Source organism: Lepidochelys olivacea (assembly GCF_965140295.1).
Source record: "Lepidochelys olivacea isolate rLepOli2 genome assembly, chromosome: 9".
Classification (NCBI taxonomy): domain Eukaryota; kingdom Metazoa; phylum Chordata; order Testudines; family Cheloniidae; genus Lepidochelys; species Lepidochelys olivacea.
This window is the reverse complement of record NC_140419.1, coordinates 77,757,456-77,783,950: the sequence shown is the minus strand read 5'-3', so window position 1 is coordinate 77,783,950 and position 26,495 is coordinate 77,757,456. Positions and strand designations below refer to the sequence as shown.

Here is a 26,495-nt window from a genome sequence, read left to right as displayed (position 1 = left end):
GAGGATTTTAGAAAAAACACTAAAAATATCATGAGGTTCAAAATGAAATTACAAGAATTGACAAAGATGCTGTCATGTGCCTCTTATTGAGCTAGATTCTGATCTTAGTACATCAGGGTAAATCCAGAGTACTTCCACTGAAATCACTAGGATAACTATGCCAGCCTCACCTGAGATCTGAATCTGGGTCCCTATCTGGAAAATCAGGAGCAATGAATCCCCCACAATGTCTTAAATTAAGGGGCTGTTCGCCATTAGGACCTTTCCCATCTTGAATAGTATCCATTCTATGGGCAGTGGGACAAAATTTACATTGCTGCTGCCTGGACTAAACTCATTGAATTGGAAAACAGAGAAGCCCAGGCTCCAGCGCTATCATCACTAAACAAAATGTAATGTTATTAAAAAAATAAAATCAAAGCGTTTTTCTCAAGCCAAAGAATCAGAACATGCAAACACTCAGCCAAGACTGGAATAATACAGCCAAGATGCAAGTCAGGACCTAAACAGGAAAAGAGTCACCAAAAATGCAGCTGCTACAGATGTAACACTAGAACAGCTTTCACCAAGGCCAATCTGGGGGAGAAGTGAGGGGAACTGTGAAAAAGTTCAGCGTTGTAAATGTCAAAATTCCAGGTGGCTGTAATTGTGTACAATGCTAATTGGGCTTTGGTGCTTTTGTTAGTCTGTGATTCCTTCTGGAGAGTAGTGGACTGTTTAGCTATTCCCTTGTATTCACTGTTAAAGGGGGGCTCTTCTCTCCCCCTTGTTAGAGCTCCTTCCTCCTGCACTCTATCCTGATGTGCCAAGGCTTGGAGAGATGCCCAAGAATCTCATTAGCAGTATTCATTTCCTTGCGTCCAAGATTAATGAGGCGCGGCCACTCCAGATGCTCATCTCAAGTCACGATGGAAATGCAAGACCTGGCAACTATTTCTTCAAAGAACCAGGGAGAAGGTGATAGGGAGAGACAGGAGGTTTTTGTGTTGGAAAGGATGTACTTGAGGACAGATTTACGAGCTCTGTTTCTCAATAGCTGGGCACCTGCAAACTTCCAGATCAGCACCCTTATCCACATGGTGTGCAAAATGTAAACAAAATCTCTAAGCATGTAGGAGAAATCAAAATTTAAGGCTGAACAAATACTGAGGAACAGTTCAGCCAAATTCCCAAGCAGTCAGTGGGGTTAGGTGGTTACCTTGTGTAACCACTTATCGCTGCCCCTCAGTGGTCTCAGTTGCCTTGGAAGGCTTTTCTTAGGAAGTTGTCACAGAGTAAGGGCTCTTGAGGGTAAGCTAAGGCCAGTCCACCTGTGCCTCATCAGAACACTCCTCAAATTTAATTAATTAGGCCCTAGAGCCAGGGCATCTGATTTGCATACCTTCCTTGGATGGGAGCTTAATTGTGGTGATTAGTCCCAGGTGTGGGGAGGAAAGAGCTAAAGGAATAGAAAGAGCCAGGAGTCTAGTAAGGGAGAGTGGGCAAGGAAGGACTCTCCTGTAGAAAGAGGGTGGTCATTTGCACATCCTCACAACACTAGACATTCTGGTACTTCTGGGAACGGTGTGGGCCTGCCCCCATTGGTATAACCCTGCCCTCATTAGTGTGATGCCAGGCCACACAGAGGACACTGTTTTAAAAAGCACAACGCTCCACCCTGAGCAGTCTGACCTCACATATATGGTGTGTGCAAGGCCATGCCACCAGAGGTGGAGCAGTGCACTCTTTAAAATTGGTACAAAACCAGCCATGCCCGATAGTGGGTGATATGGCTGGTTTTGTACCAATATGGGACAGGATACAAACTTTAAATAGGACTGTTCAGCTTAAAACAGGATGTATGGGCTTCCTATGTAGCAAGGGACCCATAGGAAGCAAACCAAGGTCACTTAGGGAAGAATCCTGAGGCACAGAGGCATGGGGGCCAGGAAAGGCTAGAGAGGGACCCACTAGGAGTAATTGAGTAGGGAGCCCTAGAAAGAAGTCTTGAGGAATCCTATAGAAGGGGAGCAGGCTGGTAAGTTTTATGAAAATTGACCTGGGACTATGAGCCAAAACAGCTGGACTTTGTAGGGATTAGATTTAAGGGTCAAGACAGTTGAGCTTTGTATTTGTTAAATACGCAGTGAAAAGGCTTGATGAAGACCTCAAGCAAGAGAGGCTAGGAGAGAACTGAGTTTGTCCCTGTGAAAGGGGAGAAAGAAACTGTGATAATTTGTTATGAGTAAATAAAACTAGCCCTGAAGAAGATGGTTTCTTGAGTGATCCTGACCTTGTGTGTATGATTTGAAATGCCTCAGAGAGTGGGCACCACTGGTTAGGTGACTCGAGAGCTACTGCTGATCTATAGGGAGTGCTCCTGCATGGGTCTAGACCCTGACTGAAGGAATTCAAGCCAGATGCTCTGTTGTGTGAAATGCTTCTAGTGGGGAAGGGAGTGCAGCCAGCTGCCTGGCTCCAGCCCCAGGGCTAGAAAGGTCCTGTTGCATTGCTGTTGGTGGTCATGCTCTTGCCACCCTGATGCTCCTATTCTACAGTTAGATGGGATGAAATAATTGCTCTTCATCCAGATGTAATTTTAGCAGAAGAGGAAGCAGCCACAAGATCTTACCTTTCTGAGCTGAATCATATTAAATCATGTCTGAAAGTTTCCCTGCTTCCTTCTCTCCTCTCATTATCTTTCACTCTTGTCCTTAGCTACCTGTTGTTCGCTCTGTTACACCCACAGCCCTTGTATTCTTTCCATTCAATTTGCAAATCCTGTTTCCTCAATAAGCAGATGCAGTTGCCATGGCAGCCATTACCAGAGCCCCCGTCTCTAATTAAAGAGAAGAGTTTTGTTCCAGCTGGGCCAACCCCCCTGATGATTAGCCACAAGCAGGATTTCCCAGGGGAGATTTCCCCAAGCCTTACTTCCTGTTTTAATAGGAAAACAGCAGCTTGTTAAGTTAATTACAGATGATCCTCCCTCTGGGCCCCCGGTTTATCCCAGGCACAGAATCCTTTTGAAAAGTGCTGAGGGGCTTGTTGGGTGAATCCCAAAGATTTATTTCCACCTGAAACCCAGACCCCTGCAGCACTCTGAATTTGGCTAATGAAGTTTATAGGAAAATGCCAATGTCTGCAAAACTCAATATCAACTAGAACTGCAGTTAAATTGCTTTAAAAATAAATTAATATGAAACAATGTAAACAAAAGGGTAAAACTTTCCTCATGGAATCTGCTGTTTTTCTGTTAACAGGAAGGCAGTAAGAGAAATTTGAACAGGATGAAATTCTTTCTGCACTGAAATCAGTGGGGGAAAGCCTGGACTTTGAATGTTGATATTAGGTGTCAATGACTAGGAGGGCAGATACATTTAGTTTATCTAGCTATCATATTTTTATATCTAATCTATTTAAACATTTATTTATTTGATTGCCAGATGGTGTCTTGGAAATTCAAGTGCAGATATATAACCCATCCTTCCTCCTCCCGGGGAATGGTGCATCTTTGTACCATCTCCTCCTTGAAGTAGTAGTCCTCTGGTCAGACTTGTGAGTTGAAAAAGCAGGGAATGCAGCAGATATCAGAGGTGCACCACTTCTCGGGGGTGCCAGCTATTTATCTTCACTTGAAGCTGACAATAAAATAAAGAAACACCAGTAAAGTTTAAAACCAAGCTTCACTTTTCTGAACAAAATGTAAAACAATGATGTAAAATTAGGGTTCATAGCTGTGCTTTTCCGTTCGATTTTAATGGAGAATAAGTTTCTTTCTGTCCTAACATCTCTCACTTCCTGCTGATAGGAAAAGAATGGAATAACCTCAGAAACGTCCACAGCAAGAGAAGCCGTAAGAATTCCTGCTTCAGTAATCTTTGTTATTTTTATACCTTTGATATAATGTTGTTGGAATATTTCTCAGTCTGTTCAGTATTTGATAGGAAAATGCCAGTTTCTGTTTGAAGTCAGCACTTTGTTCTAGTCCTAGAAAGCTGGCTTTGTGATAGTCTGGTTGGCTTTGGTGTGGAGCAGCTGCAAGCTGTATTTAGCCAGTGGCCCTTTGCCATCTTTATTTTTGACCAAGAACAGGAGATTTCTATTATGCATGGCGCAAGGATTTCCTAGCTAAACACCCACAGAAATCACAAGTAGGTTTTTCCTTATTCAACATGTGCTAAAGAGAAAGTATCAGACTTGGAACTGTGCCATGGGGCTCATGGGAGAACAGTGCCCATGAATTCTCCAGACAAAGAGGGTCTTGGTGCCCAATAGAGATGGGGCAGCAGAATTTACATAGTAAGTGCTGCCAATCTACCACACAATGCCACCAGCAAACTGCAAGGCAGAAAGGAGAAACCTGATTCTGTGTCACCAAGGTGGATCATTAGCATGAAGTGCCCCAGAAGGCCAGGCCTAAGGTTCCAGAGGCAACAAAATGTACTGCTGTGTTTGGGTCTTGTGGGAGGCTTCTTTGCCCCTCCCTCTGGTCAAATCAATGAAGGAGCAACATGAGGTGTAGCCTTTGAAGTGAGACATAGGGGAGAAATGAGAAGCCTAAGAGAACCCCAATCCCAAAGCAGTGTCTCAAGCAGCAGGTGCACTTGGAAGAAAGAATAAACAAAAAAGACCATGCAAAACAAGTTCTGTTCATGCTTTCTCTGTGATTTGTGAGTGGCTCTTCTTGTGTTTGTGATACAGGAGCATTCCACATGCTATTTAGGCCTTTTGGAGACATGAAAAGAGCTGCTCTCTTTTGTTTTTTCCTGTACGTTTAAGATAATGTCTCTTCCACCAATGCTTGAGGGAGCCCCAGCTCCCCTCGCCTATATGGGTCTACTTCCTGTAACATAAGTAGGGCCCTACCAAATTCATGGTCCATTTTTGTCAATTTCACAGTCATAGGATTTTAAAAATCATAAATTTCATGATTTCAGCCATTGAAACCTGAAATTTCAGGTGTAGTAATTGTAGGGGTCCTGACCCAAAAAGGAGTCGTGGGGGGGGGCAGGTTTGCAAGGTTATTGTCGGGGGGGTGTGGTACTGCTACCCTTACTTCTGTGCTGCTGCTGGCGGCGGCGCTGCCTTCAGAGCTGGGCAGCTGGAGAGCGGTGGCTGCTGGCTGGGAGCCAAGCTCTGAAGGCAGAGCCGCTGCCAGCAGCAGCACAGAAGTAAGGATGGCATGGTATGGTATTGCCACTTTTACTTCTGCGCTGCTGCCTGCAGAGCTGGGCCCTCAGTCAGCATGCGCCATTCTCTGGCGACCCAGCTCTGAAGGCCACAGTGCAGGAGTAAGGGTGGCATGGTATGGTATTGCCACCCTTCTACTCTGCTGCTGGCAGGGTGCTGAATTTTCAGAGCTGGGTGCCCGGCCAACAGCCACCCCTCTCCAGCCACCCAGCTCCGAAGGCAGCACAGAAGTAAGGGTGGCAATACCGTGACCTCCCTAAAATAACCTTGTGACTCCCCCCCCCGCAACTCCCTTTTGAGTCAGGACCCCCAATTTGAGAAACGCTGGTCTCCCCCATGAAATCTGTATGGTATAGGGTAAAAGCATATGAAAGACTAGATTTCACATGGGGAGACCAGATTTCATAGTCTGTGACACATTTTTCTTGGCTGCGAATTTGGTAGGGCCCTAAACATAAGGGTTGTTTCAACGAGCCCTTCACCTGCTACTTCAGCCAGGAATTGACTCCTGTTCCTGATAGAAACCCCCCATGAACTATTATCCCCAAGCTGTGCCACTTCAGGTGCTGTGTTTTCTGAGAGTCGCAGGAGCAGGTGTTAGTCATAAGCAGGCTTCAGCTGCAGCTTAGACAAGAAACACAGACTGTGAGATCCATAAGGGAGGTTAGTTTGGCCCCACCATCCCAGGATACCCCAGTTGAAAATCTATATGATAAATGTTAACTTGGTTTTAAACTAATATTTTTCCTTTGTCTTCTAGTGCAGGTGAACCCAGGAGAATCTTTATTAATGCATTTTAGTGGCACAGAAATAGCCCATGATCTACCTATACCAGATGGGGCAGTAATATTGATGAGGCCCCTTTGATCCTAGGGGCAAAAGTAGGTGATGTCCTTTTATGGTAGGAAATGCATGCTCAGTAGGAAGGAACTGGTTGTTCATGAACTACGTATGTGGACACATCCACTTCCAATCAGTGCATGGTGCAAGAGACAGTTGTAGTGACAAGGAGTCTGGCAAAGAATCTTGGAGTGGTCACATAGTGCAGAAGAGGCAAACTTCAACTAACAGAATCCGGTCCTTGCCAGCCTATGTTGACCAATTAGAGTAGACAGCACATCCTATAGGATATTGCATTTGTTCTGGGAACCTTAATAACAGAAGGATTGTGACAAACTGAAGGGAGTTCAGAAAGATTAAAGAGACCAGAGACTGACCTATAGGGAAAGGTGAAAAGAGTTAAATCAGCCTAGTTTGTCTAAGCAATTATTTAAATGGACAGTACAATACATCTACAAATATTAGAAACGTGTAAACACCAAGGACGTTAGGAATGATTTATAGCAATACAAGGGGATGCGATTTCCCTTTCCCTTATGGAAGAGAAAATGTAGGTTAAATATCAGAGAGACCCTCTAGACAGTGAGATCGTAGAAATGTAGGATTGGTAGGGACATTGATAGGTCATCGAGTCCAGTTCTTTGCACTGAGGCAGAACGAAGTATTATCTAGACCATCCCTGACAGTCCCTAGACCATCCCTGTTCTTAAAAAGCTCCAAAGATGGAGATGTCACAACCTCCCTAAGTAATTTGTTCAAGTATTTAACTACCCTGACAGTTAGGAAGTTTTTCCTAATATTTAACCTAAATCTCCTTTGCTGCAATTTAAGCCCATTACTTCTTGTCCTGTCCTCTGTGGATAAGGAGATTAATTTACCACTCTCCTCCTTATAACAATCTTTTATATATTTGTAGTAGGGCTGTTGATTAATCACAGTTAACTCACACGATTAACTCAAAAAAATTAATCGCCATTTAAAAAAATTAATTGAGATTAATCGCAGTTTTAATAGCACTGTTAAACAATAGAATACCAATTGAAATTTATTTAAATATTTTGGATGCTTTTCTACATTTTCATATATATTGTATTCTGTGTTGTAATTTAAATCAAAGTGTATATTATATTTTATTACAAATATTTCTACTGTAAAAATGATAAAAAAAATAGTATTTTTCAGTTTACCTCATACAAGTACTGTAGTGCCATCTCTTTATCGTGAAAGTGCAACTTACAAATTTAGAATTTTTTTGTTACATAACTGAACTCAAAAACAAAACAATGTAAAACTTCAGAGCCTACAAGTCCACTCAGTCCTACTTCTTGTTCAGCCAATCTCTAAGACAGACAAGTTTGTTTACGTTTACGGGAGATAATGCTGCCTGCTTCTTATTAAAATGTCACCTGAAAGTGAGAACAGGCATTCCCATGGCACTTTTTTAACCAGCATTGCAAGGTACAGTATTTACGTGCCAAATATGCTAAACATTTGTATGCCCTTTCATGCTTAAGCCACTATTCTAGAGGACATGCTTCCATGATGATGATGCTAGTTAAAAAAATAATGCATTAATTACTTAATGACTGAACTCCTTGGGGGAGAATTGTATGTCTCCTGCTCCGTTTTACCTGCATTCTGCCATATATTTCATGTTATAGCAGTCTTGGATGATGACCCAACACATGACAAAACGCAAAGAAGGTACCAACATAGGCGCCAACTCCGTGGGTGCTCCGTGGCTGGAGCGCCCATGGGGGAAAATTGGTGGGTGCTCTGCACCCACTGGCAGCCAAGTTCCCCTCCCTGCCCCCCCGACCCCAACTCACCTCCTCCTCCTCCTCCGCTTCCTCCCCTGAGCACACTGCATCCCTGCTTCTCTTCCCAGTGCTTGCCACTGCGAAACAGCTCCGGGAGTGGGAATGTGGTGCACTCAGGGGAAAAGGCGGGGCCGTGGTGGGGATTTGGGGAAGGAGTCATGCCTGACTAATCTAATCGCCTTTTATGATGAGATTACTGGTTCTGTGGATGAAGGGAAAGCAGTGGATGTATTGTTTCTTGACTTTAGCAAAGCTTTTGACACGGTCTCCCATAGTATTCTTGTCAGCAAGTTAAGGAAGTATGGGCTGGATGAATGCACTATAAGGTGGGTAGAAAGCTGGCTAAATTGTCGGGCTCAACGGGTAGTGATCAATGGCTCCATGTCTAGTTGGCAGCCGGTATCAAGTGGAGTGCCCCAAGGGTCGGTCCTGGGGCCGGTTTTATTCAATATCTTCATAAATGATCTGGAGGATGGTGTGGATTGCACTCTCAGCAAATTTGCGGATGATACTAAACTGGGAGGAGTGGTAGATACGCTGGAGGGGAGGGATAGGATACAGAAGGACCTAGACCAATTGGAAGATTGGGCCAAAAGGAATCTGATGAGGTTCAATAAGGATAAGTGCAGGGTCCTGCACTTAGGACGGAAGAACCCAATGCACAGCTACAGACTAGGGACCGAATGGCTAGGCAGCAGTTCTGCAGAAAAGGACCTAGGGGTGACAGTGGACGAGAAGCTGGATATGAGTCAGCAGTGTGCCCTTGTTGCCAAGAAGGCCAATGGCATTTTGGGATGTATAAGTAGGGGCATAGCGAGCAGATCGAGGGACGTGATCGTTCCCCTCTATTCGACATTGGTGAGGCCTCATCTGGAGTACTGTGTCCAGTTTTGGGCCCCACACTTCAAGAAGGATGTGGATAAATTGGAGAGAGTCCAGCGAAGGGCAACAAAAATGATTAGGGGACTGGAACACATGAGTTATGAGGAGAGGCTGAGGGAGCTGGGATTGTTTAGCCTGCAGAAGAGAAGAATGAGGGGGGATTTGATAGCTGCTTTCAACTACCTGAAAGGGGGTTCCAAAGAGGATGGCTCTAGACTTTTCTCAATGGTAGCAGATGACAGAACGAGGAGTAATGGTCTCAAGTTGCAGTGGGGGAGGTTTAGATTGGATATTAGGAAAAACTTTTTCACTAAGAGGGTGGTGAAACACTGGAATGCGTTACCTAGGGAGGTGGTAGAATCTCCTTCCTTAGAGGTTTTTAAGGTCAGGCTTGACAAAGCCCTGGCTGGGATGATTTAACTGGGAATTGGTCCTACTTTGAGCAGGGGGTTGGACTAGATGACCTTCTGGGGTCCCTTCCAACCCTGATATTCTATGATTCTATGATTCTATGAGTCCAATAGGGACAGTGAGGGGGCGGAGTTGGGGCGGCGGGAACTTTGGGGAAGGGGTTGGAATGGGGCAGGGCAGGGGTGGGAGGCAGCGGGCAGGGGTGGAGTCGGGGCCAGGGGTGGGGGGGCGTGAGCACCCACCGGCGCCAGGAGAAGTTGACGCCTTTGGGTACCAATGTAAGATTTTTAAAGATAGCTACAGCTCTTGACCCAAGGTTTAAGAATCTGAAGTGCATTCCAAAATCTGAGAGGGACGAGGTGTGGAGCATGCTTTCAGAAGTCTTAAAAGAACAACACTGGGATGCAGAAACTATAGAACCTGAACCACCAAAAAAGAAAATCAACTTTCTGCTGGTGGCATCTGACTCAGATAATGAAAATGAACATGCGTCGGTCCACAGTGCTTTGGATTGTTATCGAGCAGAACCCGTCATCAGCATGGACACATGTCCCCTGGAATGGTGGTTGAAGCATGAAGGGACATGAATCTTTAGCACATCTGGCACATAAATATCTTGCGATGCTGGCTACAACAGTGCCATGCAAATGCCTGTTCTCACTTTCAGGTGACATTGTAAACAAGAAGCGGGCAGCATTATCTCCTGCAAATGTAAACAAACTTGTTTGTCTGAGCGATTGGTTGAACAAGAAGTAGGACTGAGAGGACTTGCCAGCTCCAAAATTTTACATTGTTTTATTTTTGAATGTATTTTTTTGGTACATAATTCTACATTTGCAAGTTCAACTTTCATGGTAAAGAGATTGCACTACAGTACTTGTATTAGGTGAATTGAAAAAATACTATTTTTTTTTACAGTGCAAATACTTGTAATAAAAAATAAAGTGAGCACTGTATACTTTGTATTCTGTGTTATAATTGAAATCACTATATTGGAAAATGTAGAAAACCTCCAAATATATTTAAATAAATGGTATTCTATTCTTCTTTATCTGTGCGATTAATCGGGATAAATGTTTTTAATCGTGCAATTAATCGCGATTAATTTTTTTAATCGCTTGACAGCTTGAAGAGACCTCAGGAGGTCATCTATTCTAAACCCCTGCTCAAAGCAGGACCAACACCAACTAAATCATCTCATCCAGGGCTTTGTCAAACTAAGCATTAAAAACCTCGAAGGATGGTAACCCATTCCAGGGCTTCACCACCCTCCTAGTGAAATAGTGTTTCCTAATATCCAGCTTAGACCTCCCCCAATGCAACTTGAGACTATTGCTCCTTGTTCTGTCATCTACCACCACTGAGAACAACCGAGTTCCATACTCTTTGGAACCCCTCTTCAGGTAGTTGAAGACTGCTATCAAATCCCCCCTCACTCTTCTCTTCTGCAGACTAAACAAGCCCAGTTCCCTCAGCCTCTCCTTGTAAGTCACGTGCTCCAGCCCCCTGATCATTTTCACTGTCCTCCGCTGGACTCTCTCCAATTTGTCCACATGCTTTCTGTAGTGGGGGGCCCTAAACTGGATGCAATACTCCAGATGTGGCCTCACCAGTGCCGAATAGAAGGGAATAATCACTTCCCTCGATCTGCTGGCAATGCTCCTACTGATGCAGCCCAATATGCGGTTAGCCTTCTTGGCAACAAAGGCACAGTGCAAAACAAATCCAGTTTTTTCAGTTTTTCCTTGTAGGTCATGTTTTCTAGACCTTTCATCATTTTTATTGCTCTCCTCTGGACTTTCTCCTATTTGTCCACGTCTTTCCCAAAGTGTGATGCCCAGAACTGGACACAATACTCTAGCTGAGCCCTTATCAATGCTGAGTAGAGTGAAAAAATGACTTCTTGTATCTTGATCACAGCACTCCTGCTAATACATCCCAGAATGTTGTTTGCTTTTTTGCAACGGTATTACAATGTTGGCTCAAATTTAATTTGTGATCCACTATAACCCCTTATCCTTTTCTGCAGTACTCCTTCCTAAGCAGTCATTTACCATTTTCTGTTTGTGCAATTCATTATTCCTTCCTAAGTACTTTGCATTTGTCCTTATTGAATTTCATCCTATTTATTTCAGTCCATTTCTCCAATTTGTCAAGATCATTTTTAATTCTAATCCTGTCCTCCAAAGCACTTGCAACCTCTCCCACATTGATATCATCTGCAAACTTTATAAGTGTATTTTCCATGGGTCTATGCCATTATCCAAATCATCTATGAGAATATTGAATGGAACCAGACCCAGGATAGATCCCTGCAGGACCACTCAATATGCCCTTCCAGCTTGACAATTGATAACTACTCTATGAATACGGTTTTCCAACCAGTTGTGCACCCACCTTAGAGTAGGTTCATCTAGACTATATTTCTGAGGTTTGCTTATGAGAAGGTCATGTGAGACAGTATCAAAAGCCTTATCAAAGTTGAGATATATCACATCATCTGCTTTCCCCCAACACAAGTTCTGTTACCCTTTCAAAAAAAAGGATATTAGTTCTTTTGATGTGATTTGTTCTTAACAAATCCATATACTGGCATGATGTACCAAATCCAAGGTAGGATATACTGTTCTCAGCTGTGAAATAGTCTTCTGAGGGTAGGTATTGAAGTTCTATTGCTAGATAAAGTCATGGAGGATAGGAGACTATGGGAAACAATCTGGCACTGGCCATGAACTGACTACATCCTAAATGGTCCTTCCCATCCCTGCTGTCTAACTGAAACCCTTGGCATGATAGAAAAGAACAGACCTTGCACAGGCCATGTATGGCTGCTATAGGCATTCAAGATTTCAAGTGCTATATGTCCACTTTGGGTCATTTGGCCACCATTGTGTCCATCTCCCTCTTAAAGACCTTAGGGAAGGTCTTGCTGATGCCTTTGGTGCTGCAGATAATGCCATTTGGGTGGCTTCAATCCTCACAGAATATTTATTTTACAGATATAGTTTCATTTTTATACATGTGCAGCAATTCTGTCTCCCTTTGGCACAAGGCTATAGTGCAGCCCAGAAAGTAAACAGAATACAATGGAGACTTGACTTGCAGATCAGCTATTTGTGGTATCTTTGTATCCTCTTGTGAGGGATTGCATCAAGGAGTTCTTTGCCTTCAGCATGTCACATTTAGCCATCCAGCTGCTGTTCATGCTATGATGAGAGACACCTGTTCTGGAGTTGGTCAAATAATGAATGATCTTCCCTGGAAATTTGATGCCTTTTTCCTCTTCATGAATCACTCATGGACAGATCTTGATTTTTGTGAACGTGAACGCTATTGATTAGTATTCACACCAAAATTTTTATGAACAAATTTCATCCTATGAGCTATGTGCAAACTGTTCATGCATTCTCTATTCATTACCCATGGATTGGGAGGAGTCCCCTAAGCCACATGGTATTGCTTCTGCTCCCTAACTGGATGACTTTTGAACAGGAGAAAAATGAATGACCAATAAAGAGAATAGTAAATAATTCCTACCTAGCACAAAGAGTAATTTAGGCTAAAATTCACAAACTTTGGAGACCCCATGAACATTTTAATGAATACTTGGTGGCTATTTAAGCCCTCACAAACAACAAATAGTATGACCCCAATAACCGCAAACTGAACTCAACACTTTCAGTCACCTAAATATTTAGGAATCACTTCCTATTTTATTTAACCATATTCTGCTCTGTGCACAGGGAAACAATGGATTCCTGTGAACACACACGGATGCAGGATGAGAAAAGCATGGGAGCTTCCCAATAAGTTGCTATTATACTAGTTCAGTTGGGGCTTTCATCAGTGTCTAAAACTGTCTCTTATTTCCAGTTGCTGCTTCAAGACATATTCAAGGCTAGAAAGTTGAATCTGTTCCAACTATGAGATCAAGTCTGGAGCTGACCATACTCTCTCCATTGTCTACACCTCCTCTGCAGGTTTAGGGAAGCTCCTGATCACAATGAATGGGTTAGTGAAGGGAGAACATTAATAGTGATTCATGTCAACCTGCCCAGTGGTTATCTAATATCAGCCAACAGAGAATAGAATGAAACCACTGCCTTTATGAAAAAATCCCACTGAATTTAATAGGAGTAAAGCCAATCAGGTCATATACAAATTACTGTAAAAATTTAAAGAATACTACAGAGAATAAAATCCTTTCTTTATATTTTTTAATTATTTTATGGAGCTATATACCAGGGAGATAATTCTGTTTCATAGATTTTAAATCCAGAAGGGACCATCATGATCTTCTAATCTCACTTCCTGTGACATTGTCTAATTAAAATATAACCATGCAAACCATTGTTGCTACCACTGTTATATAATTGCAATGAATCTTATACAAAGTGTAACATATGGCCAGAAAGGGTTAAGCATCCTGCAGGCTAAATGACCCAAAGCCAACCATTAAAGACATGTTAGAAAGTATGTGAATGGTAATTAGGGCTATTCCCTGCTAGATAGGCTAGAACTTTGAAGTGCAAACCTGTATTGTTAGAGAATTAGAAATGATACTAATTGTGTGTGTTTACTTATATGTTGTTTAATAATTAGCCATGTAAACAGACAGTTCCTGTCTGTCACTATAGCTATTGATTCAGAGATCTAAAGGGAATATTAACATTTAGATGAATCTTGAATGCAATAATGTCATTGTCTATATGTCTCTTTAAAGTTTGTGATAGACTGCCTGATTGATAAGTTATCTTATGTTAATCCATGTAGTTAATTACCGGTGAGGTTTAGGAAACAGAAGGTTACATCAAAAGCCTATTGTTCACCCAGGATTGTATGGTCAAATGGCTGCTAGAAACCAGTTTAAAAGATCCTGTCATCTCAGATCTGCTTGAGGCTTCATGCAGGGGAAGCCTAAGCCATAAGGACTGAGATCCCACTCCTGGCTGGACCACCCTGAATATAAACATTGGACTATAACCTATGAACTGTTTTTGAAAGAACTCTTTGCAACCACAAAGGTCACTATCTCTGCTATGAATCTGAATCTCAAGAATTGTACTCATGTCTGTATGTATACTGATCTTTTAACCATACTCTCTCTCTTTTCTTTTTTAATAAATTTTAGTTTAGTTAATAAGAATTATCTGTAAGCATGTATTTGGGTAAGATTTGGAATATTCATTAACCTAGGAGGTAATGTGTCAGATCCTTTGGGATTGGTAGAACTTTTTTATATGATGAATAAGATTTTCAGTAATTCTCATCATAGTTGACTTGGGTGTCTGGGTGGAGGCTTAAGGCTGGGTTACTTCAAGGGAACTGTGTTGTTGGCTTCTGGGTAACCAGTGAGGTATTACAGAAGCTGTTTTGTGCTGGTTTGGTAAATCTAAGTATTGGAATATTCACCAACTTTAGGGATTGTCTGCCCCATTCTTTGCAGTTCACCCTAATTTAAGTGACCTCAGTTGGCTCCCCTGGGACTCCAGTCACAATTCCTATGGCATAACATAGGCCATAGAATTTCACCTAGTGACTCCTGCACCTAACCCAACAACATGTAATTGAATTAGAGCATATTTTTAGAAAACCATCCAGTCTTGATGTAAAGACTTCAAGAGATGCAGTCTTAAATATTAAATCCTATAGAATGGCAGAAAATTTCTCTAGAAAAGTTATCATTTCCTATTAACTTTTATAGGATTTTACTATGAGGGTGAAGTTATTTCTCCTGTGACCTAGTCAGGCTCTGAACCCAGATTTTAAAGTAGTAACACACTGTGCCCTTCATCCTCCCTGTCTGCTTTCATTTGTATGAATATTACTTTTCTCATCCCACTGCTTTGATGATAGAACTAAAAGGCCCTGCAGATTTCTGCTAACACAAGATGTAATGGGATGAATGCACCCTCTAATGGAGAAGATGGGAATAAACCTTTCCTAGGCATCAGATTAGAGAAATTGTATTTTGAATTCCTCATAGTGCAAGATATTTTATTTCAAGTAAGCTCCTTGGGGAGGACCCTTCGTTGTCAGATGACTTTGCAACTGACCCATTTCTAGAGTTTGTTGCTATCCCATTCCCTGCCAAAATGCCCACTTCTTAAATGTATTCCCCATTTGGTTATCATTTCCCATTGCTAGGCCTCACCCTGAAATCATTCCAGAGACTGTTCCCAAATGTTATTACACTACGTTTTAAAGAGAGAGCGAGAGAGAGAGCAGCTAACTACAAGCACATGTCACTAGCAGTTTATCTCATGGTTGTTCTTCCACCACTGTAACCCTTGCCTTCCCACACCCCCTTCCTTCACTTATTACCATTGCATGTTGTGTAATTTCGACAGCAAGCTGCTTGGGGCAGAGACCTGTTACTCATTTGTTCTCTAAAGTGCCATGCATAGCTATAGTGTTGTGTAAGTAATAATATTGCACTGATGGGCACATAGAGATTGCCACACTGGACCAGAGCAGCAGTGCATCGAATCTGGGATTCTGTATCTAGCAGTGACCAGTGCCAAATAGTTCAGAAATAGACACAGATATCTCCACAGTGGACAACTATGGGATAAACTGCTGCTATAGGAATTTTCTTCATTTCCTTTGTTACTTAGTTGATGGCCCTGAACCATGAGGTTTTACCTCTCATCACTTTTTTTTTATTCTGTCTAGTATAATGGTTTATGTTCTCACTGTTCATGGAAACCTTGCTGGAATCCTGCTAAGGTCTTGGTCCCAGTGATTTCTAATAGCAATGATAAAGGCCTCATGTCCCAGATGGCCAGCCCCTTTAAGGGGATATAGGCCCAATCCCACCTGTGACACAATTAGCTCACCTCCTGAAAATAATGGTCCTGTGATTGGTGGATAATATCACCAACCAGTCCTTCTGGGGAAAAGATAAGAGTAGAGGCCTATGGAAGAGCTGGAAGGAGTTAAAGGCTCCTGCAGGCTGCAGAGAGCAAGAAAGCTCATGCAGGGGACACTGGGGCACCAGGGGGAGGCCAGACTTGGCAAGAAGGACTAGGAGCGGGAGCTGGATATAGAGAGGAAGAGAGACCCCGCAGGTAGGGTGACCAGATGTCCCGATTTTATAGGGACAGTCCCGATATTCAGGGCTTTTTCTTATATAGGGACCTATTACGCCCCACTCCCTGTCCCGATTTTTCACACTTGCTATCTGGTCACCCTACCCGCAGGGAGAAAGGATTGGGCCCAGCTGGAGACTGGAGTGAAGACTTTTTCTTTTGGCCCACTAGGGGAGGAACACTATTGATTTCTGTTCTGGAAAGACTTGATCGCCAGCCTGGGTGGAACCAGTCTGGATGGTGGTGTCAACGGGACCGGGTAGAAACACAACACAAGCATCAGAAGGAGGGTTGTGGAATTCCCTTAGTTAGGAGGAAAGGGTTTGGGCCACTGGATATCATGTGTAGGATTAAATAAATTAGACCCCAGCCATAAGGGGAAACTTTTTTTGAATACCTTGGATTGTGAGGAGTTTATTGCGAAGGTGTGAGAAAGGAAAACAAAGGCAGGGTTGTGCAGGCCCCTCATAAGGAGGGCTCTCTGTAGGCAGTGACTCTGTCACACCTCATTTATTTAACTGGGGTTTTGAGTAACTTGGAAAACTAATCACCCTTTCTAAAGTCTACCGTTGTCACAGGCCTGCCTCCACAGCCATCCCCTGAATGGTCCTGCTTCAAGCCGCAGCGCCCTGCCTCCTCCTGTTCCCTCCTAACAATGGACACGGTCAGGGAGATGTGTGTGTCAAATCTTACGCTACTGCAGCCTGTGTTGTGCTTGTTGTGGGGATAGACAGAGACATGTCTCTAGAGCTGTCGATCCAGCACCTCATTCTCACCTGCACTGTTTTCCCTTTCAAAGGAAAATTAAATTACAAATGCCAAATGATATCTGCCTGTGTTTGGTAGCAGAGAGAGAACCAGCAATGTGCAGCTAGTGGACCTACAGGTTGCAGCTGATAGCACAGGGTTGAAGACCGGGGTCTAACATCTATTGGGTGCTGCTTTAAATAACACTACAGATTATGTTTTTCCTGGTGAATTAGGTATGTCCTACTGAAGTGAAGCATTTGGGCCAGAATTAATCACTTCAGCTGCAAAGTTCTGCAGCTCCAAGGAGGTGGGAATGCTGCCATGTCTTCACCTCGCCCTGGTATACATGGGAGGTTTGTGCAATTCTGTGTCATATATTCTCTTGCTGCATCTTGGTCATTCACTGCAAAAGTGATGATACAGCCTCCAGCACAGCACAGGGCTCCAAGCTAATAGAGTTTCTGTGCCATTGGATCATACAGTGGGAGCTCTCAGTGCTATGGGAGTCTGTGCTAATTCGGAAGGCTGGTAGGAGCTTATTCTCAGTCTTTCCCCAAAACCTGACCCTCCAAAACCTGACCCTAGGGGCTCACAACAGCCAGTCCCTAAAATACTTCATACTAGCAAAGGCAGGAAATGTCCATCTGAGCTAGCTTGTTAGGGCCATGATTTCTCACTATGGGTCCCAGCCAGGTCTAACCATGCCCACCTGATGTTAACTGCTCCGCTCCATTCTGCAAAGCCTCACTTTCCTGGGCTCTGACAGCAGCTGAGCAATGAAAAGGAAGATGCCCCCCATGCTGCAGGGCAAGACAGGGTGTTTCACCCTGATACACCCTGGCTGGGTTACCAGTGGAGCTATCTGCAGGCACCTGTTCTGTTTTGTACTGGAATACATTAGCTGTTTCCTTAAGACTCTGGCTGGGTATTAGGACACTCAGAAAAGAGGAAAGGAGTAGTGAAGAGCTTGGGAATGGGCTCCTGTAAGTGGGATACTTCCGGGACTGGGTAATTCCAGACAGTGCATGTATCACTAACTCAGTATTACTTTGGTTTGCATGATTTGGTTTCTGGCGGGGAGGGGCCTCTCCACTAGCCAGTTCTTGAGGGGTATTTGCTCTCCCCCACTACTGCGTGGTTTTGTCTCCTTTGGGGCGGGCAGGCCTTGCCTATGCTGTTTGCATTAGAGGAGTTGCTGCTGTTGATAAGCCTGATAGACTTCAAAGCCAGAGTTTATGGCACATGTGGAGTATGAATGTTGAGGCAGGCACAAGCAGAGCCTAAGTTACAAGCTACACACAAGCTAGCCTTTGATTCTGAGAGTTTTGCAAAGTTCAGCTCTAACCAGCTAAAAGATGAACATAAAATCCTTGTTTAGGGGCATACAGGAACATTTCTAGCGCGATTAAGCATTGTTTGGTACATACTGGCAATTAAAATACATCTATAAAATGCAATGTTGCCCATGAGATATGCCCATCTGAACCAAGAGAAATGGCATGCTTTCCATGAATAAAAGATTCCACCTAAGCAACAGGTAAATGGATGTAGAAGATTAAATAGATTTAACGGTGAAGCAGAAGAGGAAGAGGCAATTCTAACTAACAATGAGCTACCTCTTATTAACATCATTCAGAATAAAGTGTGAGGCAGGATTGGTAATATACAGGAATCTCCCCAGTGGCTGGAGCTAGTGTAGATTTTCCAGCAGTCATATGCATATGGGTATTTTCAGACTGGACCACTCCAAAGGTCCATCAAGCCAAGTTTCCAGTCTCCAGCAGTGATCAATGCTGGACACTTCACAGGAAGGTGTAAAATCCCTATAATGATTATTATTGTGCAGTAGTGTCCCAGAGGTAAATTCCTTCCGGACTCCAGCTGGTAAGCACTTTACATCCTGAAGTGTAAGGATCAAGAGCCTGGGTAATTTTATCTTACCTAGTGTCACTGCAGATGCTATTCTGTTTCATATAAGTGTACATGTATCTTTAATGCCTCTATCAACTGTTACTTGTTGTGGGGCTGCTCATAAGGGCGAGATTTCATATCCTGGTTTGTTATACTGGCTGCCGATGCTGGTTTGCTGTTGCAGAGTTTCTCATTAGTGTTGGGCTGCACAATATAGTTTGTTATATTGTAGGACTACTTATCAGGAACCAAGCTACCAGTGTTATTTTGTTATTTGTAGCGTTGCTTATGACTCATGGTCATAAGAGGAAAAAGCATTTCCATACTTATTTTTAAAGAGGAAACAAATAATTTCATGAATTTTGCAAACAGGTGAAATTTTGAGTCTACCAACCTTGACAGTGTCACTAAAGCCTCTAATGAACGATGTCTAAGGACCTACAAATAGAGGACAGTAGCCTATATGTTCATTTGCTTTACTCTTATAGATGTTTTAGATTGTGAATTGAATTTCACACTGTCTCACATCTTTCAGTTTGCTTAAAAGGAAACAGTTAATTCAATAAGTAACCCTGATGTATTAACAAATATTTATTGAGATTAAACAGTGGGGTAAAAGCTCACCATTCATCTGCCTTTAACTTGCACTAAGCCACAAGATTATTAAATGGTTTTAATATACATATTTTTGCTGATGTGACGTTGTGTCTTGCGGTGTCTTGTTTTCTCCCTTAGGCTGTCTACAAGGCCTGGCTGTGCTCCGAGTATTTCAATGTGACACAACAACAGTGCCGACACCGGATTCCATGCAAGCAATACTGTCTGGAGGTGCAGACCAGGTGCCCCTTTGTGTTACCTGACAATGACGAGCTGATCTATGGAGGGTTACCTGGTTTCATCTGTACGGGTAAGAAGGTCATGGAAGTAGGATAGGTGTCCCTGTAATGACTTCTTATCTCCTGCCCATTGTACATTTCAGGAAATGGAGGAAATACAAAAAGACAGGCAGACAAATGTGTGGGGTGGATGGGGAGGATTTTCAACTCATGTTCAAGTAATAAGTTCCATTTCTCTAGAGCCTTTCACCCTGAAGACTCCTGTAGCACTGTACAAATCATGGGCCAAATCTTGAAGTCTTTTTGCATGTGTGTAAGGACTTCAGGATTTGGTCATATATATAAAATAAATATATATAGGAAGTACATTATCAATTATTGAAATATTTCCATCTCTGAGATGGAATATAGCTGTTTAGCAGCCTCACAGCAACACTACCTGACAATTTAGGGCAGGACGTGAAAAGCAGTCCCACCACTAACTGAAACTTCAAGGGTCTATTTGGTGAGGCAATATGTGACTGCGTTAAAGTTTGACCAGCTCATTGACGCTAACTGATACAAAAGATGTCAGAGGATTTCCTTTTTTAAAGTGTGTTTAGTATTCATGGCAGGTGCTCAGAGATTGAAGTCCTCTATTTATCCATCCATACAACAGGTACAGCATAGGTATGGGCGGTACAAACTTTCCATCCTGCCACCTACCATAGCACTAGGTTTTCCTGGCAGTTCTCCCATCCATGATTGAACCTGGCCTGATCCTATAGTTTGTAAGATCTGATAAATACTCAGCCTGAGATGTTCACAGCTTTGTCACAAATTATCATTACACTTGGTCCTTGGATCTTGCAATAAAGTGGACCTGGATCATGGTTGCTTTTTCTCTGGGGGAATGTGGCCTAGGGTCTTAGTCCCAGAGAAAATCTGCCAGATGAAGGTGCTCAGGGTCCCAGTCCTTAGGCTGAAAGTTGTCCAGGAGCAGGCAGCCAACCAGAATGGAAACCCTTTTTTCCTACTTCAAGTGGATTTTCTGGCAGGCCCTATGGCTTTACTCTCTATTGCACTTCCCCTGCACGTTCACTGATTCTCACCATCTGTTATTATGTTTTGCCAGGGTTGCTAGAGAACCAATTATCCAATGAGGAAGCAAAGTGCTGCGATGTGCAATGGGACTCTTGTGACCACCCACCAGACAGCAACTACAATGCGTCCCCCAAATCCACAGAGTCGGAGTCATTCCATTACCACCGTCATGACCCCCACCTTCATCACCACCAGCAGCATCACTATCACCTCTACCACCACCACCACCAGTACCACCAACCCCACCCACCATCTTTGCTGCCTGTCTCCGCAGGGTCTCGCCTCAGCAACAGCAAAATCAGACTGTGCGTCCTGGTCCTTATGCTTCTCCACACCATGGTGTCCTTCTCAAGCGTGCACAGCAGTGAGGGGACTGCCAGCAGGGGCCTGAGCTTGGAGGCCCTACCTGCTATGGATGAGAGCATAACAAGAGATGAGTGACCCAGAGGGGGAAGGAAACGTCCAAGCAGAATGCCGGCTCTTTTCCTGCCAAGGGGGGCACACGCTATTCCTCCAATGGGAGGCACAGGATTGGGGGTGATGCGCACACACACACCCCTACCTACACCCCAAGAGCTGCTCGCCACGGGGCATCCCCGTGATGAAGAGTCTTTAATGCACACAGGGCTGCAGGACTCAGCTTTGAGAAGGGTTCAGTTATCAACAGCCTTTCAGCTGTGTGCATCCTGCCTGGTAGAGGCTCTGGGAGCTAGCGCAAAGAGGTATAGAAAAAGGGAGGGGGGCTGGGATGGGAGAAGGTCCCTTTGAAACAGTTCTCCCCATGGAAATGCCACTGCTCTCCCTGCCACCTATGAGGTATCTCATGTGGTGCCCCTATTTTTTCTACCAACTGGATAATTCAGTGCAATGGGTTCAAGAAACTGGTTTATCCATTATTCCTTTTTTCCCCTCAGTCTTTAAACTTCACCCATGTATATCGCCAAAGCTGCTAGGTGGCATATACAGCAACTCAAACACCTCAAAACAAACCCCAGCTAACTTCTCAGCAAACCTCTCCCTGCTGAGGGACAGTCTTGGGTCCTTAGTGTGACCTGGTGACCCCTCCGTCTGGGTAGCCCTGGTGTTAGGCTCACTCTCTTGCCAACAGACAAGATCCATTTCTAAGGCTAAGTTGTTGGGGTGGAAGATGTATTACCTGGCATTGTGTGTGCCATTTGGGGTTGTGTTTCTTACCTCAGTCAGCCCTTCCTTGTCTGTGCCACTCTTGTCCTTCGATACACTGAACATAAAGAACGTCCCCTGTGGGTGTTGGCAGTGAGTAGAGAGATGGCTGTAGTACAGGATGGAACAGGAAATTATATTCCCAGAGTTCTTAACACTTCACTCTTCAATGTGTCCTCAGAATTTCCTTAAACTCCTATACTTTGTTTTCTCCAACAGCATGTTTGAGTTTGGAGAGGGCAGCACTTAGGGCAACAAGAATCTGCAGGGGCAGAGCTGACTGCACTAGTTTGCAGTGGGGCCAAGGATGGTAACAAATGGATAAAAAGCCCCAAATTGCACCCTTTAAAGTTGCCACGTTACAAACTCTTACAGCATGTGGGAAGAGGACTGGAGAAATCCAGCCCATAGGGAAATAGTTTCCCAAATAAAATGCCACCAGCTAACAAAGCACAGGTGTGGAAGAGAGGTTTCATGTGCACTATGTCCATTACTGATCATACAGCTCCTGGAAGTCCTGCTGGAACAGCCACACTTAGCCTGGCAAGACGTTGATTGGCAACGCTTAGATTGTCCAAACACAGTCATACACTGGAATTCAGCCCCATCCAGACATAGGATCCCACCTCTAACTCTGACCTTTCAAATTCTCCATCCCAAGGACTGAGATTTATACTCGTAGGCAATGTTGCCATTTGAGGTATGTAGCACTCTTTTCTCCCCCCTCCCCTCCCCCATGTCCCTTTATAGCCGATATTTCCTCCTGCAGAGCCCACATTCAGGGTGATTTCTCTCATACTCGCAGTGATGTTACTGTACTGGGCTGATGATATCACTAGGAGGAGCAAATGACATTTTAGGAAGGAATGCTTGGGGGCCTGGCTGGAAACAAAGACAAAAGAATCAGGAATGAGCGAAGAGTTGAGGATCAAATATTAGTGAGGACAAATCTCACTTTGGAGGGGTAAGGCAAGATGAACTTGTTGCCCAACATCAGTATGAAGTGAAGCACAAGGAGACAGAAAAGCATGTTGTGTACAGTTAGATGCTCTCCCTCTCTCCAGGTCACAGTGACCGGGAGCATTTATTATTCATCTTGCATGGCTCATTTAGGGAAAAATTAAGATTTAGATCCCACCACCTGAGACAGCATGTTCAGTGGCCGAGTGGTTGTAACTAGGGGTCAGGCAAACCAACTGAAATCAGAATTAGACTGGTTATTCTGTCAAATCTCAAACCAAACCCAGACCTGTCTGAAGGGCAAAGAAATTTCTTTAAGTTCAGGATTTATAATACTTTTGTATTTCCTGGCTTCTGTTGAATTGAAGCAGAAATAACCAAAACACCATGAGAAAAGCTACTTCCTGCCTGGCTGGAAGAAGGAAGTACCAGAAATCTCATGGGAAAGCTGGGACATTTCCAGCCCATTTCCAGACCAAAGAGGATCGGAAAAGCAGCTGAATGTTTGGATTCTTATTTGACTGGAACCTCAGAATTTTTGGATGATGTTTACATGTTGTTATTTCCCATGCACTACCAAAGTCACGAACGCATAAAGCCTGTGAACACCATTCTCATAGCGCCAAACCGACCCATTGGCTATCAGGCTAACACTGTGTAATAATGTTAATACAACTAGTTTCCAGGGCAGATCCTGGGGACACTTCTTAAGACAGATCCTGTGGCTGTTTGCACCCACTGTGGCTAGGACAGACCTTGTGTGAACATTCACAACAGCTACCATGTATTTGCAGTTTGGTTCACTCTGATCTAAGAACAGGTATGTGCAACAGTTTAGCAAACATGAATCAGACTTTTTTGATCTTGGGAGTTTTTTGCCTTGAAACCAGCCTTTAAAACCAGCCTTTGTGATAGCTATGATGACTTGACCAGATGACGAGGCCAAAGGAACATGCACAAGCATGTTTCTGTATCAAGACAACAGACTCTGACTCATTTTTTAAGGAAACTAAACTTCACTAGTATTGTTAGGGTTTGAGTGGTCACCTAATTCGAAGTGTCTACTTCAGAGATAGGATGAGTACAGTCTTTAAACCAGGGGTGGGCAAACTTATTGGCCCAAGGGCCATATTTGGGAATAGAAATTGTAGGGTGGGCCATGAAAGCTCACATAATTGGGAGGTGGTGAGGGCTCTGGTTAGGGGTGCGGGCTCTGAGGTGAGGCTGGGGATGAGGGGTTTGGGGTGCAGGAGGGTGCTCTGGACTGGGACCAAGGGGTTCGGAGGGCGGGAGGGGGATCAAGGCTGGGGCAGAGGGTTGGGGCACAAGGAGAGGCTCAAGGGTGCAGGCTCCAGGTGACGCTTACCTCAAGCGGCTCCCGGAAGCAGCAGCATGTCCCTTCTCTGGCTCCTATGTGGAGGCGCAGCCAGGTGGCTCTGCATGCTGCCCCGTCCACAGGCACCGCCCCTGCAGCTCCCATTGGCTGTGGTTCCCAGACAATGGGAGCTGTGGGAGTGGTGCTTGGGGTGGGGGCAGCATGCAGAGCAGAGCCCCCTGGCTGCCCCTATGCTTAGGAGCCGGAGAGGAGCCATGCCACTGCTTCTGGGAGCCGTGTGGAGCGGTCCCCGACCCTGCTCCCTGGCTAGAGTACCAGAGCAGGACAAGCCCCAGACCCTGCTCCCCAGTGGGCGCTCGAGGGCGGATTAAAACGGCTGGTGGGCTGGATGCAGCCTGTGGGTTGTAGTTTGCTTACCTCTGCTTTAAACAATACAATAGGATGGAGAAGAGCAGACCAGTTTGCACATCAGCACATGATCCTGTGTCACCAGACTTGTTCAATGTCTGGTCTGATTCTGTTCAGGTCAGACACCAAGCGAAAAACTCCAAGTACTGCTCAGCCAGAGGTGGGCATAGTGGCCTGTTTCTAATTTTTTTTTTCATGTCATTTCTGCTTTCTGTGAATGCTAGGTAATCCCATAAAGATTGTGGGCCTGAATCTCATTTACATGAAGGCAATCTAAAGGGACCATAAAATGGGTGTAAATGTAATTATGCCTACTTTAAGGCCCCTTTACTTTGCCAGAGCCTTTTATACTGCCAGGACAGTGTAAAGAGTCCTTACGGTAAATGAGAATCAGGCCCTACATGTGCCATATGATAACGGGAAGCCACATACTGATATAAGGACATTTTGTGTAGGTCTGTATTATGTGACTTGTTTACAGTCCCCCCAAATCTGGGGGTACACAACCTGTCAGAGCCTGAATCTGAAGAAAAGAGAGAATCTGCCACGGAAGTTGCCTACATTTTCAGGACAGGCCTTTATCCACCAGTTCACCACTCAGGGCCAAATGTAGAAATGCTGTCTGACTGAACTAAAATAGAATAGATAGGGTTTTGTGGACATGGAATGGGGCTAGAGAAGGTTGAGTAGGGTTTTGTTGGAATATACTATGTGCCTCAAGACATTTTCTGACCTTACTCAATACAATATGAATTGATGAGCTGCACCTCTTTTACAAAGTACCTTGGCACCTGTTTCAGGATTGTCGTGGTTTGTGACCTAGATCAAGCCACTGTCCTGTCTCCATTTGATTTATGCCTTCTATCCACCATCCACTGTAATTGGCCTGAGACCACTTTCTAGTTTCCAGATAACATAGTTACTGTGAGAAATGCCACTCCGCCCCTTGATTGTAATAACATCTTGTTGGCACAGAATGCAGATGCATTCCTGTTTGGTCCTTGATGACCAATGCTAAATCAGAGCAGAGTTTGGCAAAAATACCCCCTTCTTAAGGAGAGAGGGGTGACCACATAGCAATGTGAGCAAATAGAGTTCAACCCTCTCATTCTTTCACCTTTAGTACACAAAATATGCTCCAAATGCTCCTTATTTACTTGGTAAGTGCTGATAGTTTGCTTGCCTGGATTGGGCAGGTCACTTACTAAATCCCAGCAAGTGATTTAAGAACAGTGGGAACGGAAGGGTGCTAAGCCATTTTCAAAATCTAGGTCCAATTGTAGGTGTTGAGGCTTTCAACAAACCTCGCCATAAGTGTAATTAGTAAGAAACCTACAGGAGCATGTAACTACCATGTAATTGCACTATTTCAGTCAAGTGAATGCTAGGCAGTTACACAGTAATTAAAGAGGCCTCACAGCATAGTTATGCCATGGAATTAAAATGAGATCCAAATGACGTTTCAGGTTACAGTCTCCCATAAGATTCACAAATAAAAGTCTGCTGTTGCACCAACAGTAAGGCCATCCCATCTGCCCGGCATGAGGGAAATTCAGGGAAGCCTGGTGCTGGGTTTCCATTGGCCTGCAGGTTCAGGACTGTCCCCTGATGATGCTGTTTTGTGCTAGTGCTTTCTCTCTGCCCCTGAACATGCTTGGTATCAAGGGTGATTGGGGGGAAAGAGCTGTATCTTCACAGAAACAAGCTTTTGAAAAGAGTTATTTTCTCTAACAAGTCCAGGCTGTTGTCAGTAAGTTCTGTGGTTTTAGTGCACCATATGCTGTATTCAACACTTTGCCAGTCTAGTGAAATG

General features: G+C 44.0%; 1 protein-coding gene across 1 annotated transcript in view; it reads left to right on the top strand.

Annotated features, from left to right (window-relative positions):
* The window catches only part of NALF2 (NALCN channel auxiliary factor 2), a 79,111-nt gene extending 54,973 nt beyond the window's left edge, over window positions 1–24,138 (top strand). Inside the window, exons 2-3 of the mRNA XM_084639657.1 lie at window positions 19,613–19,784; window positions 20,828–24,138. Coding sequence (XP_084495783.1) covers window positions 19,613–19,784; window positions 20,828–21,237 — 582 coding nt within the window. The 3' untranslated portion in view covers window positions 21,238–24,138. The remainder of the gene's footprint in view (window positions 1–19,612; window positions 19,785–20,827) is intronic.
* Window positions 24,139–26,495: the final 2,357 nt, after the last annotated feature.